This window comes from Panicum virgatum, chromosome 6K (assembly GCF_016808335.1).
Source record: "Panicum virgatum strain AP13 chromosome 6K, P.virgatum_v5, whole genome shotgun sequence".
Taxonomy (NCBI): Eukaryota; Viridiplantae; Streptophyta; class Magnoliopsida; order Poales; family Poaceae; genus Panicum; species Panicum virgatum.
Window position 1 is genome coordinate 25,186,727 of NC_053141.1, and position 17,254 is coordinate 25,203,980.

A 17,254-nucleotide genomic window follows, 5' to 3' on the forward strand; every position below is an offset into this window, starting at 1 on the left:
AGCAATGTGTAGCACAAGGTGTCCAAAACAAATGTGGGATCCTCTCCATTAAAATCCTTCCCGCTGCCTTGAAATTGGCTCCATTGTCAGTGACTAGCTGCACTACATATTCTTTCCCAACTTTGTCAATTTGGTTCTCCAACAAATCTGCTAACATATTTGCATCTGCTACCTCACTTGAAGCATTCACTGAGCCTAGGAAGAAGGTCCCTGCTGGACTATTGGCAAGAAAGTTGATGAGATGGCGATGGCTTGTATCTGTCCACCCATCCGACATGATTGTGCAACCATATTCTTTCCAAGCCTCCTCATATTTCTTCCTTAGTATTGCTGTCCTTTCAACAGCCCTTTCAAGCAACGGACCCCTAATGTCATGGTATGTTGGTGAGCGATACCCATGACCATATTGGCCAATGGACTCAAGCATAATCTCCCAGCTTCTTGAGTTGATGGCATTGAATGGTATACCATTCTCATAAAAGAAATCAGCAACATGGTCATCAACAATTTGTTTTGCCTCCTTATCTTTCTTTGTGCAATGCTCAAGAGTTGGCTGAGAGGTCTTGGATTTATGTCTTTTTGCTACTACTTCTGGTGTATCGCAAAGCATGGAACTTACGGACTTGGAGTACTTCTGTGTCTGTGGCTTTACTGGACCGGAAACCAAGAAGGAACTGATTGCAGTTTGAGCAATTTTAATCTTTGCTTGCTTTATTTTTGTCCCAGAACTGGGAACTCTTGCAGGTTGTTGTTTAACTTCACCATCTTGCTCTTGGGCTTCACCACCCTCTTGCCCCTCCTGAGCTTCACCTTGTTCACCTTCATCCAAATTCAGAAGCACAGTCCTTGAGTTCTTCAAGTAAGCATGCATCTCTTTCCTAACCAACTCTGGAGCTTTTGGACATTTCACTGCATCACCAAAACCCCCAGCAAGGTGCTGCTTAAACCTTTTGATTCCTGCAGGGACAACCTTCTTACAAAATATGCATTGCACCATCTCCTTCTTCAGAACATCTAGCCAGAACCCATACTTCCATCCAGGGTCACTAGATCTTGCCTTTCTCTTAGGATCTTGAGCCATCTCCGCAAGATCTGGTGGTAGTGCAGCTATGGCCTTTGCTGCAAAGGATTGGCCATCTGGAGCGGCTGAACAAGCAGTTTCAGCAACTGATGACCCTGTCCCTGTGGCACCTGCTTCATTCTCAGGCAGCAACACTTCCACAGCTCTGTGGCGTCGTTCCACTTCTGCACATACACATACCACTAAGCAGAGGAGAGAAACAAGCTAGAAGAATAGCAAGCAAGAGGGGAAACGGAGCTCGAGCATGAGCAATCAGTAAAGCAGGGGAGGGGAGAGCACAGAGAAGAAGCACGAGCAGATAGTAAAGCAGGGGAGGGGAGAGCACAGAGAAGAAGCATGACACTTACCGTCGGAGGAAGAGGAGCTCATCTTCAGGTGCTGCTGCTGGTGGTAGCCTTGCGGAACGCCGGCGCCCAAGGCTGGTGGAGGCGGAGGCGGAGGCAGGAGGCGGAAGGAAGTCAGGAACAGGGTCGCCGGCCGTCGGGTCCTTCCGCGGCAGCAGCAGCAGGCCGCAGCTGCGCCGGCGGAGGGCGGACGTGCAGAAGGCGGCGGCGGTCCAAGGGGGGCGCGATTTTGGGCGGGGCGCCGATTCGGCGAGCGAACGGCGTTGGTCTGGAGCGGGCGGACGGTTGGGAGCTGCAGGCCGCAGCTGCGCCGGCGGAGGGCGGACGTGCAGAAGGCGGCGGCGGTCCCAGGGGGGCGCGATTTTGGGCGGGGCGCCGATTCGGCGAGCGAACGGCGTCGGTCTGGACTCTAGAGCGGGCGGACGGTTGGGAGGTGCTCTGTCTCTCATTTATACCGTAAACCTAATGGGCCACCGAAGTAGCCCACTACCGGCCCAGGCCCATAAATCAAACAGCCCACAAAATAACTCCAAGCCTGATCGTTTTTCAACCTAATCGGTCCGACTAATCGCGACTAATCGACGACTAGTCGGACGACTAGAAATTAGTCGCCCAGACCTACTCGGAGTCCCTTATCGAGGTCCCCGGACCGATAAGCCCGACTAATCGCGATTAGTCGGACGACTAGATAACATGGAGGATGGCGATATTGATGAAGATGTTAGGTATAGAATTTCAGCTGGCTGGTTGAAATGACGGCAAGCTTCTGGCATCCTTTGTGACAAGAGGGTGCCACAAAAGCTAAAAGGCAAATTCTATAGGACAGCAATTCGTCCGGCGATGTTATACGGTGCTGAATGTTGGCCTACAAAAAAACGGCATGTCCAGCAACTGAGTGTAGCAGAGATGCGGATGTTGCGGTGGTTTTGCGGGTACACAAGGAGGGATAGAGTCCGGAACAAAGTTATTCGGGATAGGGTCGGGGTGGCACTAATTGAGGAGAAACTTACCCAGCATCGGCTGAGATGGTTTGGACATGTCCAACAAAGACCTCCTGAGGCGCCGGTGCGTAATGGGGTTCTTGAGCGGGTTGATAATGTAAAGAGGGGTAGAGGTAGACCTAAACTGACGTGGGATGAGTCGGTTAAGAGAGACCTTAAGGATTGGAATATCTCTAAAGAGATAGTTTTGGATAGTAGCGCTTGGAGACTAGCTATCAATGTGCCTGAACCTTGAACTTATTTTTTTCGGGTTTCATCTCTAGCCTACCCCAACTTGCTTGGGAAAAAAGACTATGTTGTTGTTGTTTGAATTTCTATGATCATCCATTGGAATCGCTGACCAACCATTTGGGCATTTTTCAAGATATATCCTGCATACTTTTCTGTAAGACATTTAGGTTATAATAGGTTAGCTGCAATTTTTTTATCACAATTCTAGATTGTTTCTGCAGAACATATAATAGTGTAGATGTAAAGATCTGGTTGATATGTGTTACAGCTAAATATAGGAATTTATATGAGACTATTTCCTATGACTTGTCCTAGTTTGGGTCAAGCCGGCATGCTATCTTGTTCAACTATTTCTTATTAGAACTTTAAAGAAGTATGTACATATTGTAAAATAGCATGCAATGTGATGCCTTGCAGTGACAATCTGATGAAACTTTGTAATTTATAAGATACTGTTGCAGCTTTTGACTCTTCTGTTTGTGTGCTTGTCTTTGCAGGAAAACTTGATCCATGATGACCAGAAACTGATCTTGTTAGCTTCTCTTAGTGACTCATTGGAATATTTAGCTGATTCAGTTGAAAGGTAATCCTGTTATTTACAGTGTTTTTAGAGCATCACCTATGCAATAAGGTGCTCCAGGAGACTTAAGTGTCATGTCCAACCCATTAGGGCCCATGCAAAGTAGCAGCGCCAAATCAGGTTTCCTAGGGCAGGCGCGGTACTGTTCACACCGTACCAGGATGGGTCCGGTCTGTTAGAGATTAGTTTTGATTGGTTTGAGTTGTTATCGGTTTCCTTAATTCTAGAGATAGGTTCCTAAGAGGTCAAGTCAACCCATCTATATATATAGCTCCCTTTGCTTTATTCAGTAAAATGCTGACAGGTGGGTTGCCACGCCCACTTTACTAACACTGATTGTTTTACATTAACATTGTGAAACCCATTTTAGTTGCTCTGAACTCAGGAGGCAAATTACTTTGGCTGAGTATACTCAGGTGATCCACACTAATGCTGCATTCATGATAATGGGCCAAATTGGAGAAAAGTACACGCTACAGATCTCATGCAAATATTTAGTAGAATCAATTTTGGCCTAAACAAACAGCTATTATCGCCAGTAGCCATCCATTTTGTTCTTGGCATCCCTAATACTCATGATGCCTGATATTCGTTGTTGCGTGAGTTTGTAATACTTTTGGGTATTGAGGAATTTCAGGCTCGGGGAATCATTTGTATGTCCAACCACCTCAATGAGCAGAAATCACAGCCAGCATAGTCAACATTCCCGCTCATCTAATGCAATTCCAAAAGGTCTTGCGTCTCTGGCTAATGAGTACAGAAGACTAGCTATTGATTGTGTCAGAGTATTGAGATTGGAAATGCAACTTGAGGCGATATATCACATGCAGGTATTAGCGCTAAAGCTTCTTTTGGCATCTCACTCCATTAGATGTATTCTGTGCCAAAAAAAATTGATCAACATAAATTTGAACAGGAAATGACCAAAAGAGAATACATCGAAGATCAAGATGCTGAAGATCCTGATGACTTTATTATCTCCCTTACAACTCAGGTATCCTCACTAAAATCATTCATCTCCCTTACAACATAAGATATCTATATGCAATCATTATTAAGGACCAAGTTATGGTATATGTATTTCCTGTATTCATGAATTGTAGGGGAAAGTTCTTGAGATATAGCCTTCTATTCTTGAACAACGATATAGAATCAAGAAAAACTGAGGCTTCCTTGCAGTTCTCACTTAATAGTCAATTTTGCACTGTAGGCTGTTGTGAGGATTATCAGATGAGTATACTAAAAGTTAAATATGAGATTTAGGTGCCTAGGCAACCAAGTGAAAGATCATGTTAATTGTAAGCTTGTTCTTCCAATGCAAACAGATCGCACGTCGGGATGAAGAAATGGCTCCTTACATCACAGAATCAAAAAGGAATTATGTATTTGGTGGAATTTCCAGTGTTGCGGCTAATGCGTCAATAAAGGTTTGTTTTATTTTAGCTGTAGTTGTATGTTCTTGCTATAAGGCTGTATTGTAAAATGAGAAATCTTATGCACATATTCTTCGTATGTTCATTTAGGCACTCGCTCAAATGAAGTCAATCAATTTGTTAGGAGTCCAGCAAATATGCAGGAACTCGGTAGCACTAGAACAGGTGAGCTTTTTCTTTGTATCTTCTGTATTATGCTATATCTGTCTGCAGCTGCAGCCTTTTGACAGTAAAAGGAAGGACTATATATCTAGTCACTCATGCAAATTAAATCTCTGCAGGCTCTTGCGGCCATACCCTCAATAGATAGTGAAGCAGTCCAACAGAGATTGGATCGTGTTCGAACATTCTATGAGTTATTAAATTTGCCTTTCGAGGTACATCATCTAAATTATACTTATATATTATTTCTAGTTTTCAATGTGTTTTACACAACTAGTTTTGCAGTCTTTGCTTGGATTCATCGCCGAACATGAATATTTATTTTCTGCAAAGGAGTAAGCCTGAAAATTATTTTTCACTTTACCACATCATTGTTTATATTCGAACACTTCAACTGTATTCATTTGGGTCCAAAATGTTCATTGTGCAGGTACTTTAGTGTTCTAAAGGTCAATGTGCCCGGTAGAGAGATACCTATGGATGCTGAACGACGCATCTCACAGATTTTGGGTCACTAAGTCAAAACTCAGACATGATGGTGCTATGTTCAATTGAAGTGGCATTATATTGCTTTCTTTTTTGATAAGTCCCTCATAACGGCTTTGTCTATCAATTGGAGCTCCACCTGTTTTCCATGGCAGTTTTTGTGTAGCTTTAGATTATCTGTGCTATTTTATCACCTTATTTTTATTTGCATATCCTTCGTGTATGTCTTAATCAATTATCATTGATTGTAAATTGTAATTTAGTTCTGTACAAGATTTCCATTGTTGATTTTTCTCTTTGTAAATGTGTTAACTATCTGGAAACCATATTAATAATATCATCAAATTCAGTATTGTGACACTCCCGGTAATTAAAATGCTTAACAAGAGAATTAAACATAGCATCATGCATAATGAACCAAGAAAAATTATGCATGATGCTATGGGTCCTGGCTGTGGGACCGAGCCCACCCCCCCCCAACACACACACTACGCCCAGAAAAGCTCTCGCTGCCGCCTCTCGTTGTGGAGCGCCCTCCTCCGCTCTCCCTCGACCACAACCAAACCCATAGTGATGTTCCCCTCGTCGCCGTGATGCTTCCTGTCCCGGACACGTCGCCTCCACCACGTTGGAGCGCCGCCACCACAGCACAGACCCGCTGCCTCCACGGTGTTGCCGGCGACCTCAAATCCGGTCACCCCAACGCCGTTCGAGCCCACAAACGGGTAGAGCTCGGTCTCCTCTAGCTTTTCCCCCACTTCCCCCGCGCCGCCGGCGACTAGAGCTGCCGAATTTTGGCCGGCAAAGGCCGCCCCCTTCTTCAACCTCAGTCCAGGGACCTCCCTGCAAATACTTTCAGGGATTTCAGGGTCCAGCTGCAAAAGTCCTTTTTTGGTTTCAAAAACAGTGAACTTGTAAAATCAATATAAATTCGTAGAAAAATCGGAAAAATACAAACTCAACTGTTGTGAGTTCCTTATGACTAGATCTACAACTTTTGTTACATGCGCTTTTGTTTTTGCTCACTAATTTTTGCTCTAGAATACAACTTTATTAGTCATTTAGTTAGATCTCAAGTTTCATCCACTGCATGTCTACCATGTTTGGTCAGTGATCTATATGCTAACAGGGTAGTCTTGTGTAAAACTTTGGTGGCCAGTTGACACTCCTAGCTATAGGTTTTATCCAATCTTGTGTTATTTTATTAGTAAATAGATTTAATTTTCTTAGTTGTTCCACTGTGATTATTGAGTTGAAACCTTTACAGTACTTCTTACATGCTACCTAAATGGTGTAGAAAAAGTTTGAGACTGTTTAGTTCAGCACAACATGCTCAAGTATTTTATGCCATGAGTAAATGCACTAAATCAAGAAAAAATAGTTTATCTTCCTGGAAAATTCTAATATTTTTAATATAGCTTTTCCCTAAGTTCATAACCATGCTTGTAAATGTTGAGCCTTTGGAACTTAGTATAACAGTCTGTGAAAATTAGTTTTGATCCATGCAGCTATATATTGTTCTACTTTTCCTGCCTTGTGTAATGCTTATTTAAATCTAAAAATTTTAGAGTAGCTTCATAATAGTATCATAAACTCTCAGTTAAATTGTTATTACCAGTAATTTCATTGTGTTGGCCTGTACAATTTAATCTAGTGCCCAGCAGTAGTTGTGTAAAATAATTTTCATGATTTTTTTGCTCCATGAAACTGGCTTAAATTTTTACAGTGGACTAACAATTAAGTTTTGCACCTTGTGTAAAATTAGGCTGTGAGGAACTTTATTTTTTGATATATGCATGTTAAGCTAATGTATAATTAAAAGGGCAACCTTTGCATGAATTAGTAAAGTTGGAAAAACCACCCCTAGTTCTTTTATGAATTAAATCCTGTTAGATAATACTCGATAAATGATTGCCCGATGAAATGAGAGTGAAAGTGTTTTGTTTTCAAATTCGAGTTTTGTTGGTTTATAACTCTATAGTGTTTTAATCATGAATTGTTACCATCACACAACTCATGCATATGCATTTCATATAGATACGACTACTCTCGCTGACGGTACGTACGAGCTAGTGCTGGAGTCCGAGAGTGAGCAGCGTGAAGCTCAAGTAAATCTAACTAAAGTTGCTGAAGACCCGAACCAAAGTTCAGAAGAGCCCAAGGCTAGTTACGCTCAGGAAGGAAAGCTCTGTAGCATAACCCTTATTTTCAACTTATGCAACTTTTATTTACATATATGGTGTTGTGCATTAAGTTTATAGGAGTTAGATGGAAACTTGTATAATCCTAGGTACCCATGTTTGAACACTAGTTGTTATGTTCGTTAGAGTGCCATGATAATAGAATCAGTAGAAATCGAGTGATTTTGTCACTCGCAAGAAAATAGGAGTTGAATGTCTACAACATACTGTAACTATAAGGTCCACGAACGGGGCTTGGTACGGTATTTCTATTGATGATTGTGGCCCCGTCTGTTTAGTGAAAAATGCTAAGGCCGCAGTGTGTGGTAGTAGTGGTTAAGTGTTTAAACGTATTAGCCACATGCCGAGAATATAGTAATCGGTAAGCTCAATACCTAATTGGACCGAGGCGTGGGACATACCACTCCACCGTCGTGACTTCGGTCCCTGGCGGGTGCAGAGTCGTCGTACTCTGTAGTCGAGGGCGGTAGGTCTGTCCCGCGAAACGAGAAGAAAGAGGAAATGTTGTTTGGGGTGACCCAACGGTGCTTCAAACGTGTGTGTTAGGTTTGTCTTGCAAGGTTAAGAAACTCGATTTGAATCGTCCGCTTCTCATGGTTATTGAGACTGCTTAATACTTCTGCCACATAGAGTAAGAAGTGGAACATGACGATGATCAATATTGTTGGATGATGAAGATATTTATTTTCCATCGTGCATAGTTGCTCACTTAGAATGGTTAATTGAACTTGAATCTTATGGCTAAAATATGAAAGTAAGGACTTACTCTTAGTTGCTTTCTGGCAAAACAAACCCCTCAAGCCAAAAGCTTTGCATGTCTAGATAGTGGGCTATGTATACCCATAGTCGGGTAAGCCTTGCTGTCTTACTGAGTATTAGTATACTCAGCCTTACTTGTGGTTTTTGTTTTCGGTGATAGCTTGGAGGATATGGTTGATGTCATGTACGAGCTTCATCATGGCGCCTTGCATCGTCGCTAGACTATCGTTTATTTTCCACTGCAGTTAAACTCTGATGAACTACTTATTTTGAACTTCAAGTACCTTTCTGAATTTTAAACTTGGTTTGTAATAATTTAGTTATGAACTCTGTGATGTGAAATTTGTGAAATGTTGTAATTTCTGGACTCACCTTCGCGTGAGTTTTATATAAGCTTTGTGTTCGATCGCAGCTCATGTGATTTCATCGGGACTCTACCCGACCGGACTGTCGGATTACTCCGTTTGAAGTGTGTGTTTGTCGGGATTACCTTTATGGTGATGGTTAACGCACTCGGGCGGTTCTGCCACAAGTATCTTTGTATCCTGCATGATGCATGAACGAGTTGCCAATTCCCAACTTCAATTGGACATGGTTGAATCTAATGTAAGCACGATGTCATGAAAAATTGTTTGAAGACAACCAAGCGTGCAATATATTATGCAACAAAATGGAGAGTATTCATCAAGGTTAAACAACTGTAAAATAAAAACGTGAAATTAAAAACAATTTCGTGCTCCTTGGAACTAGGGTTTCAGGGCAAGATCTTGTTTCCTTGTCTAATTTTGCTTTTGGGGTCATTCTTCATAGATCCTCCAATGCCAACATTTGGCTTCCTACAATTTGTTTCGTCAAATAAGTAAAACCTTGCTCTTTTTTTTTTTTGAGATTGTAAAACATCGCTTTTACTATTCTATAGGAACCCTACTTTTTTTTTCTGTTTTGTATGACTCCGGATCTACGACGAGTGTTGCCCCTGCCATGCCCCGAGCAGAGCTGCGCTGCCACCCCTTCTTTCCCCCCGACTGGCTGAAGTAAAGAGTTATGTGAGTTACCGACATTAGTCAAATCGGCTTTATTCCTCCGAGGCTACAAAGTTGGAGACTCCCTGTAGAATCAAAACTAGTGCTCAAAATCATAATAACTCGATCGCCAACACCCATCAACAATGCGAGTAATCAGAGAAGTGCACTCAATAGGTCTAACCATTCTCAATTTTTTCTAGCCCATTGTCTTATTATGGGTTTCAGAGGAAACTCTAATTTTGTTGACCATGGTATAAAGAATTCGAAATTCATTACCTCGTCCAGGCCTAACATCATCTGTAGGAAAATACGTCTTTAATGCAATTGCAATGCGGGTTTCCAATAGTAGTTTCACCAGAAATAATTTGCCAAAAAACTTTAATTTGTCGCTCAAAACAAGGTGTTGCTATTTCGAAACCAACTAAGCATTTTTTATGGAAACCCAGGAGTATGATAAGATTTTTCCAAGAAAGAGAATACTCTCATTTCCAAAGAACTGGAAAGAAATACCATCATTTTTCCTCCACCAAAATGCAAAGGAACTCAGTGATGTTTGTAAAATTAGTCCAACCTATTTTTTGCAGCAGTTTAGGTTCGAAGATTTCGGTGTGGCGAACTTGCGATTATTAAGAATGTTGTACACTTGTGTTTCTTGTTCGCCCCTAATGTCGAGATGAGAGTCGTCCTTCATCTTGCTCTGCTTTTGCTTGGTACTTGACCAGCTAATCTTATGGTTCTTCGGGCTCCCTCACGGGACTCAGGACGTAGTCAGAGGAGCGGTGTGTGCTCGAGTCACCGTAAGGGCGTCTGTCTCGACCTTAACCTTGTCGTCTTCTTTAACACACATATGAGCTTCTTGCCCGCCATCTTCATACCTTCACATAAGAACACATGTAACACCCAAATTTAATTTGTGTTTGAATTTCAAATGATTTTTGTTCAAATGATGTTGAGGAAAAAAAACAACAAAACAAAACTTACTTCCCTTTCTCTCTTCCTTTCCAGCCCAACCCACCTCCTTCTCCCTCCCTCTTTTCTTTTCCCTGCGCGGCCCAGTAGGCCCAACAAGGCCAACCCGGCCCATCCCACCTCTCCCTCTCTCCCTGTCACCGCCAGCTGGGTCTCGCGCGTCAGAACCTCCTTCAACCTCTAGCCGCCCTCTCGCCTCCTTCCTCGAGCACCCGAGCGCCCGCCGGCCGCCCAGCTTCAGCTCCCGCGCATTCCTCCCCTCCCTCAGTGCGCGCCATCAAAGCTCAATGGAGCCGTTCCTTGCTCGCTCGCCTCCTCCTTCTGTTTCTTCCCTTCCCCCTGCAAACAGATGCCACCACCATGGCCTTTATGACCGGCCACCGAGCTCGCCATCCCCTCCACTGCTGCCCGCTCCGCTCCCCTCCCTCAGCCTACAAAATGCGCACCTAAGCCCCACATGCTCCTCCTTTTTCCCCTTCACCCTCGCCCCTGCTCCACAGCTCTGCAGAGCTGCGCTGCCGCCACCAAGCTCGACCGCCGCCGTCGATCTCTTTCCCCGCCGCCTCCCAGACGAATCCCAGCGCCGCCGAAGCTCCGCGTGGTGGTAGGTGTTGACGGTCGTTAAGTGCAAAATATGACCGTCAACTATACTCACAAAAGAAGGAAAACCATGCCTCTTACTCACATATTTGTATTCCTAACCTAGCTCCATAGTTGTTTTGGAGAATTTATGTTTTCAAGAGCACAAGTTCGGAATAAGAAGAAAACACGAAGAATACGCAGGCGAAGTCACAAAATATCGCGTCCTGTGTAGCAAGAGCAAAAGAGGCCCACATGACAGACCAAACCGACCAACCAAGCCCCAACACCGACTATCTGACATCAGGGCCCACCAGGCAGTCTCCCAGAGAAGGACGGTGGCCAGAGGCGGCAAGGTGGGGCCGGCCGAACCAGTGGTTCGGCCGAACCCCCCCCCCCCCCCCCCCCCCCCCCCGGCATCCCGTCCAGATGCATTTTGGCGGGAGATTAGCTCTTATCCTCTAGAGGTTGGTTATAGATGTTTCCATGTAAAGAGATGGCGGGAACCGACCTCAAGCACTATAAGAGGGGCCTCTCACCACTCTCTCAAACACACACCACTTGGAGAAGCCTCTCTCTCTCTCTCATTGTGACTTGTACTCCTTAGGGTATTGGAGCTAGGCTAGTACTTCAATTCCTTAGCGAATCCAGTCGTTTTGGGGTCGGCGAGCAATCCTCGGCCTTTGGTATGGCTTTGTATTCTGACTCTCGTTATGCTATTCATAAAGAGCTCGTTCTTGGTTATCTTGCTATGTTCTTAGCCTGCCTAGCCAAGTTCTATTCTTATTCAAGTTGTATTAGTTGCCTGCTTAGATCAGATGATCTGGGTAAGGATATCGGTTCGTTGTGTTTTTGGGCTTGCCTTAGCGTCTTACCTGTCCATCCGAAGGGTGGGGGACCTGGGGGCGCTAGGGTAGTGACCTCGTATGCGGGCATGGTGCCCGGGTATGCGGGATCCCTCGGATATGACGGTGCTCCACGGTGTGACTGGGGTAGACCACAGGTGGTGACAGCCCGGTCGGTCCGTCGGGAAGTTGCTGGTTAGCGTACTCCCCGACGTTTGGGTATCGTGTAGGAGTTCATGCAAAGATGAAACGGACTGGACGTTCTCCAGTACGGGTCATTCTCCCCAATGTCCCTAATTTCCCGGCACCTGCAGCTCTAAGCATGTGACTAACATAACTTCTCTGCTAACATGAATAGTATACTAGGATCTTGTTTGCCTATGCTATCACTAACCTTAGGTGTATTTGTTTATTCTTTATTCATGAGAGTTGGCTGATCTTGTGTGTGTCACATTACCCTCGATTATCTTTATTATCACTTATCCCTGTATGATCAGCAGTTTACACCTTATCTCATAATTGTTATGGTTATGTATCTAGTAAACATCTTTACACACTATAGTTATCCCTTGGAAAAATATAAATAATGATACCCTGAATACTTCCAGGTGAAATGCTTCAACGGTATATCTGGTGCGCTTGCAGATCCTTCTGTAATCGTTAAGACATACCGCACGCCATCCCATGGTGTCACCGCTATGGGGCGGCCGTCCCGGCATTTCTTGGCGCCGTTACTGGGAACTAACCATTCCTAGTGATTGCGCTGAGAAATGCTAACAGTAGGCAACGCCACCGACTCCTTTCTCCTCCCTCTCCCGCACCGGCACCGCGGCAATTGTTCGCCAGAGCAAGCGCCGTCGTGCCATGCCGCACATTGCAGTGGCGTGCACCTCCCCAGTCCCTGCACCGCCTCGTCGACCTTCCCTCCGCGTTCGCCGACGAATCCCCTTCCTCCTCGGCCTCTCCGTTTGCGCAGTCAAGCACCAAGGCGCCGCTCCCGGTGAGTTTGCCGCCTGCCGCCGCAGTGCACCGTGGCGCACCATGCGCCCGGACTAGCTCGGTCCCGTCGTCGATGACATCGTCCTCCCCGACGCGCGCGCAAGCTCCTCGGCCCAACCCCGTCGAGGATCGAGCACCGGAGAGCCGTTTTCGTCTTCTCTGGCGAGGCGCCGCCGCCTCTGCTCGCCACCGGCGCCAAGTGCCGCCCTCCCGAGCCGCCGCCTCCGCCAGCCGCTCGCTCATGTCTAGAGCCGCCCCGAGCCGCAGCCGAGTCGCCAGCCGTGAGCCGAGCCGCCCTATCCCACTCCGTCAGATATGGATCCCATGGGCTGGATCCGTCCAGACCGAGTCAATACCGGTCAACCCGAGCCGGCCCCATCTGTTTTGCAAAGAAGCCCCTGCAGTTTCCGCTAAACAACCCGCAGTCCTGTCCAGTTCAAAAGTATTTGTGAAAAGTCCTTTTTCTTTTGTTTAGACCCCTAACCTTTTTGGTTTTTGAACCTGCCATCCATAGCCCTTCCTTTTGCAGTCTAGCCCTTGGATCTAGCCTTTAGTTAGGTTCTAGGCCTCGGTTTCTTCAAGTTTAGCCCTTGGAAGTTCTGTTTCTTCACATATAAGCCCCTAAACCTTGTTTTAGCCATATCTCTCTCGTTCTAACTCCGTTTTCAGTGATTCTTGCGCTCACGTGATCCTTGTAACGCGTACAACATCTTTAGCACCATATCTTTCTCTATTTTTTTTACTGTTTTTTGTGTTGCTTCTTATTTGCTATTTGTTTCTATTTGTGGGAACGTGTAGACAACACGCTGTTCGAGGGAAATCAAAAGCAACAGTACGAGGAAGAGACTCAGTAGTTTGGCAAGGAAGGCAAGTGGACTTCCCCTGCATATTCTATTTTGCCCCAATGATAGCATGTTAATTCACTTTACTTTATTATTGTTTTGCATAAACTTGAAGGGGACACCTATTAAGGATTTACCTAGTCTTACTCATGAAAACTTGAACACCGGGTTTAATAAATTTTGTTGGGTAGAAATGGTTAGATGCTTTATGTCACACCCTGAAATTTTTGAATTTCAGGATGTGATTAAAATTAAAAATAAAGCAACAATTTTCTTATAATTTTAAAATTTTCCCAACATTTATTTTCTTTACAGAAAATTTAGTGTAAAAGAAAATAAACATTGGTTGTTTTCCAAATTAAATAAGGTTGTTTTTTTGTGTGTTGCATTCATGCTGCAATGCATTGTTTTATTGTTTGTTGTTCGGTTCAAATTTGAATTCTCTGAATTTGAGTTTGAATTGAATTGTTTGAATTAGTTTCAAAAAAATGCAAAGACTCTTCTTTTTCCTCCCTTTGTTTTTCAGCTCAGCCGGCCCAGCCCACCTCCCTCTCCCTTTCTTTTTCTTCTCCCGCGGCCCAAACTCCTCCCTTCCGCCGGCCCACTTTCCTCTCTTGGCCCAGATCGGCGCCCCTTCCCCTCTGCCGCCGACAGGCGGGCCCCACCTGTCGGGGTCGTCTTCCTCCCCGTGGGCGACGCGGACTCAGGGAGTCCGGCCGCTGCACGCCTCCCCGCTCCTTGCCTTGGCGCGCACTCCAAGGATCCCCGGCCGCCCCTATTTATAGCCCCGCACCCCCCTTGGAACCCTATCGATCGGAAGCCGCCGCCTCTAGCTCGCGCAAACCCTAGCCGCCATTGGAGCTCGGAGCTCCGCGTCGCGCCGCCGTTCCGCCGTCTCCACTCGACGACTTCACCTGTGTGGAGCTTCACGTCGTGGTAAAGATGCTCGCTGGCCCTTCCTCCACCCCTTTTTCCCCTCTGTCCCGCTCAGGATCGCTCGCCGGAGCGAGCTCCGACGGTCCATGCCACCCCTCACCGTCGCGCGCCTTCCTCCGGTCTTCCTCTCGCCCAACAGAGCACCCAGACGAGTTCACTGCGCCGCTCTTGTCCTCCCCGTCCAAACCCGAGCCTAATCCAAGTCCAAACGGCCGATTTCAGCCAAGTCCGGCCATGCGCCGCCGTAGAAGCTCGCCGCCGGCAGCCCAGCGCCGCCGCCGCTCCGCCCGATCCTCCCTTCGCCGTTCGATCCCCATCCGACGATCCACATTAGATCCAATCCAAGTCAACAGAGCTGATACCGGTCAACTATGGCCAATTTGCAAAAGAGTCCTTCCTTTTTCCTTTATTCAACCCGCGGTCCGCGTGCGTTGAAAAGTAATTTAAGTTTGGTCCAAATTTTTTTGCCGAGCCCCCTGATCTTCCAGATAATTGAACCCGCAGTCCACCTCAGCCGCGCCCTAGATTTTTCCTTGCTACCCCCTCGAGTTTAGGAATAATTCGAATCTAGCCCCTGGTTTCTTTAGAACTAGCCCCTAGAAGTTTAAATCTATCGCAGATAAGCCCCTAGAACCTTATTTTAGCCATAACTTCTTCGTTTTAACTCTGTTTTCATCGATTCTCGTGCTCACGTGATCCTTGCAACGTGTGCAATAGCTTTATAATCTTTTTATCCTCTGTGAGCACACTTTGTTGTGTCTCACAAATCTTTTCTATTAGACCTTAACCCTTTAGTTAATCGCGACTAGATCCTTGAAGCACCGTTTAGTCCATAGATTCGCCGTTCTAGCTCCGTTTTCCGTGTTTCTTGCGCTCTCGTAACCGTAGCAGTGACCCCTATCCTTTAGTACGTTCTTTTTAAGCCTTTCTTTTGTTATGGTGTAATGTTCTTAGTTGTACTTGTTGTTTGTTTTGTATGTTTGCTCGATGATTGCTCCGAGTAGAAGGATCGTTGTTCGAAGATTGAAGAATCAATAATTCCAAGTGAGCAAGAGCAGTAAGAGTAGCTTTTCATTGGAGAATGGCAAGTGACCCTAACCATCTTTCTATCTATGCTTATTTACAAGAGTGTTATGATGATTTAATTGGAACATGGAGAACCACCCAAGAAAACAGTACAACCACAATACTATATGGCTCTGGTCTTGGCTTATTAATTAGAGACTCTAGCTTGTGACAATCTTACCGAAAGGGTAAGAGGGGATGCATCGACGGGGTATAGCTCTGTCCTCTTGGGGCAATTGGTATTGTTTAATGGTCCTTTGGCAAGGTACCACCTCATTAGGACAGTGTTATGACCGCTTTGGCTTGAAACCTTAGCGGATTGTCATGGGTTAGGGAATCTTTGTAAAGGCCTCGTAGCGTCCCTATGCAATCACACCTCAGAAGTGTGGTATTGTGCCTGATCAGCACATATGCATGGTTGGGTTCAAAGTTCTTCGGAACTTTTACGCGAATTGTGGTGAAAGTGTACGACCTCTGCAGAGTTAAAACTAACCGGTTAGCCGTGCTCACGGTCAAGAGCGGCTTGGACCCTCACATGATTAATAAACTTAAAGATGGATTGAAATCATATTCTGGTTATTTCTTGTGGCCTTGCTGAGTACCAACCATAAGTGTACTCACCCTTGCTTACTGCTTCTAAGAAGGAGAAGGTGTATAAAGATTTTGAAGATGATGCTGAGTTCTAGGCATGCGCAACCCCCAGTCGATTGCCTGTGAAGTTTGGAGCCTTCGTTTCCAGGAAAAGCTGTAAACTCTAATAGTCTTTTATTTGTTGTAATTCTCTTTTATGTGATACTGTTACTGATTATTTACTTATGATGTCTCTATATGTATGAAACTTGATCCTGGCATACATATAGCTATGCATTCGGTTTTGTCCTTAAAACCGGTTTACTTATGATGTCTCTATATGTATGAAACTTGATCCTGGCATACATATAGCTATGCATTCGGTTTTGTCCTTAAAACCGGGTGTGACACTTTATCTTGGGATGGTAATATAATGAACTTTTGAGAAATGTTAAACATGTTATATGCTATTATTGTGGGATAATTACAAGATCATATGACTTTAAATGGAACATGGAGAACCACCCAGGAAAACAGTATAACCACAAGGACCACATGGCTCTGGTCTTGGCTGATTAATTAGAGACTAGTTTGAAGCGGTCTTACTGAAAGGGCAAGAGGGGCGGCGGTAGATGGGGTATAACCCGGTCCTCTTGAGAAGTGGGCTTTGCTAAGACACTCTGACCATTAGGGAGGTTTATGCTCTACTACTGCTTCGGAAACCTTAGCGGACTACTTCTTACTAGGGAATCTTTGTAAAGGTCTCGTAGCGTCCCTATGTCATCACACCTCAGAAGTGTGGTATTGTGCCTGATCAGCACAGCGTGGTTGGGTCCAAAGTTCTTTTGAACTTTTACGCGACTTGTGAGCAAAGTGTACAACTGTAGAGTGTTTAAAACTGATATATCAGTCGTGCTCACGATCATGAGCGGCCTAGACCCTCATATGATAATTGAACTTGAAGAATAATTAACTTGTGGTTCTTTAGTATGTGTTGGATCCTTTATGATCTTTATGCTTAAGTGGGTTGGTATAAACTTATACCTAGTAATTAGGTGCCTGATAATAAAAGTTGACCAACTAAAATGCTAACTGCTATAAACCTCAGCCTTTCCTTGAAAGCCTTGCATTCTTCCCTCGCTTGCT

General features: G+C 45.0%; 1 protein-coding gene across 3 annotated transcripts in view; it reads left to right on the top strand.

The window, feature by feature from the left end:
* LOC120712093 (exocyst complex component SEC8-like) overlaps nt 1–5,678 on the top strand; it is a 42,627-nt gene extending 36,949 nt beyond the window's left edge. For 2 of the 3 annotated variants that reach the window (XM_039997810.1, XM_039997809.1), the window contains 8 exons: nt 3,155–3,240; nt 3,875–4,067; nt 4,154–4,231; nt 4,563–4,664; nt 4,761–4,835; nt 4,952–5,047; nt 5,118–5,167; nt 5,263–5,678. In XM_039997810.1, coding sequence (XP_039853744.1) covers nt 3,155–3,240; nt 3,875–4,067; nt 4,154–4,231; nt 4,563–4,664; nt 4,761–4,835; nt 4,952–5,047; nt 5,118–5,167; nt 5,263–5,350 — 768 coding nt within the window. In that variant the 3' untranslated portion in view covers nt 5,351–5,678. Of the gene's footprint in view, nt 1–3,154; nt 3,241–3,874; nt 4,068–4,153; nt 4,232–4,340; nt 4,536–4,562; nt 4,665–4,760; nt 4,836–4,951; nt 5,048–5,117; nt 5,168–5,262 lie in introns of those variants that run through there. The other variant, XM_039997811.1, reaches the window with a different exon arrangement.
* Nucleotides 5,679–17,254: the final 11,576 nt, after the last annotated feature.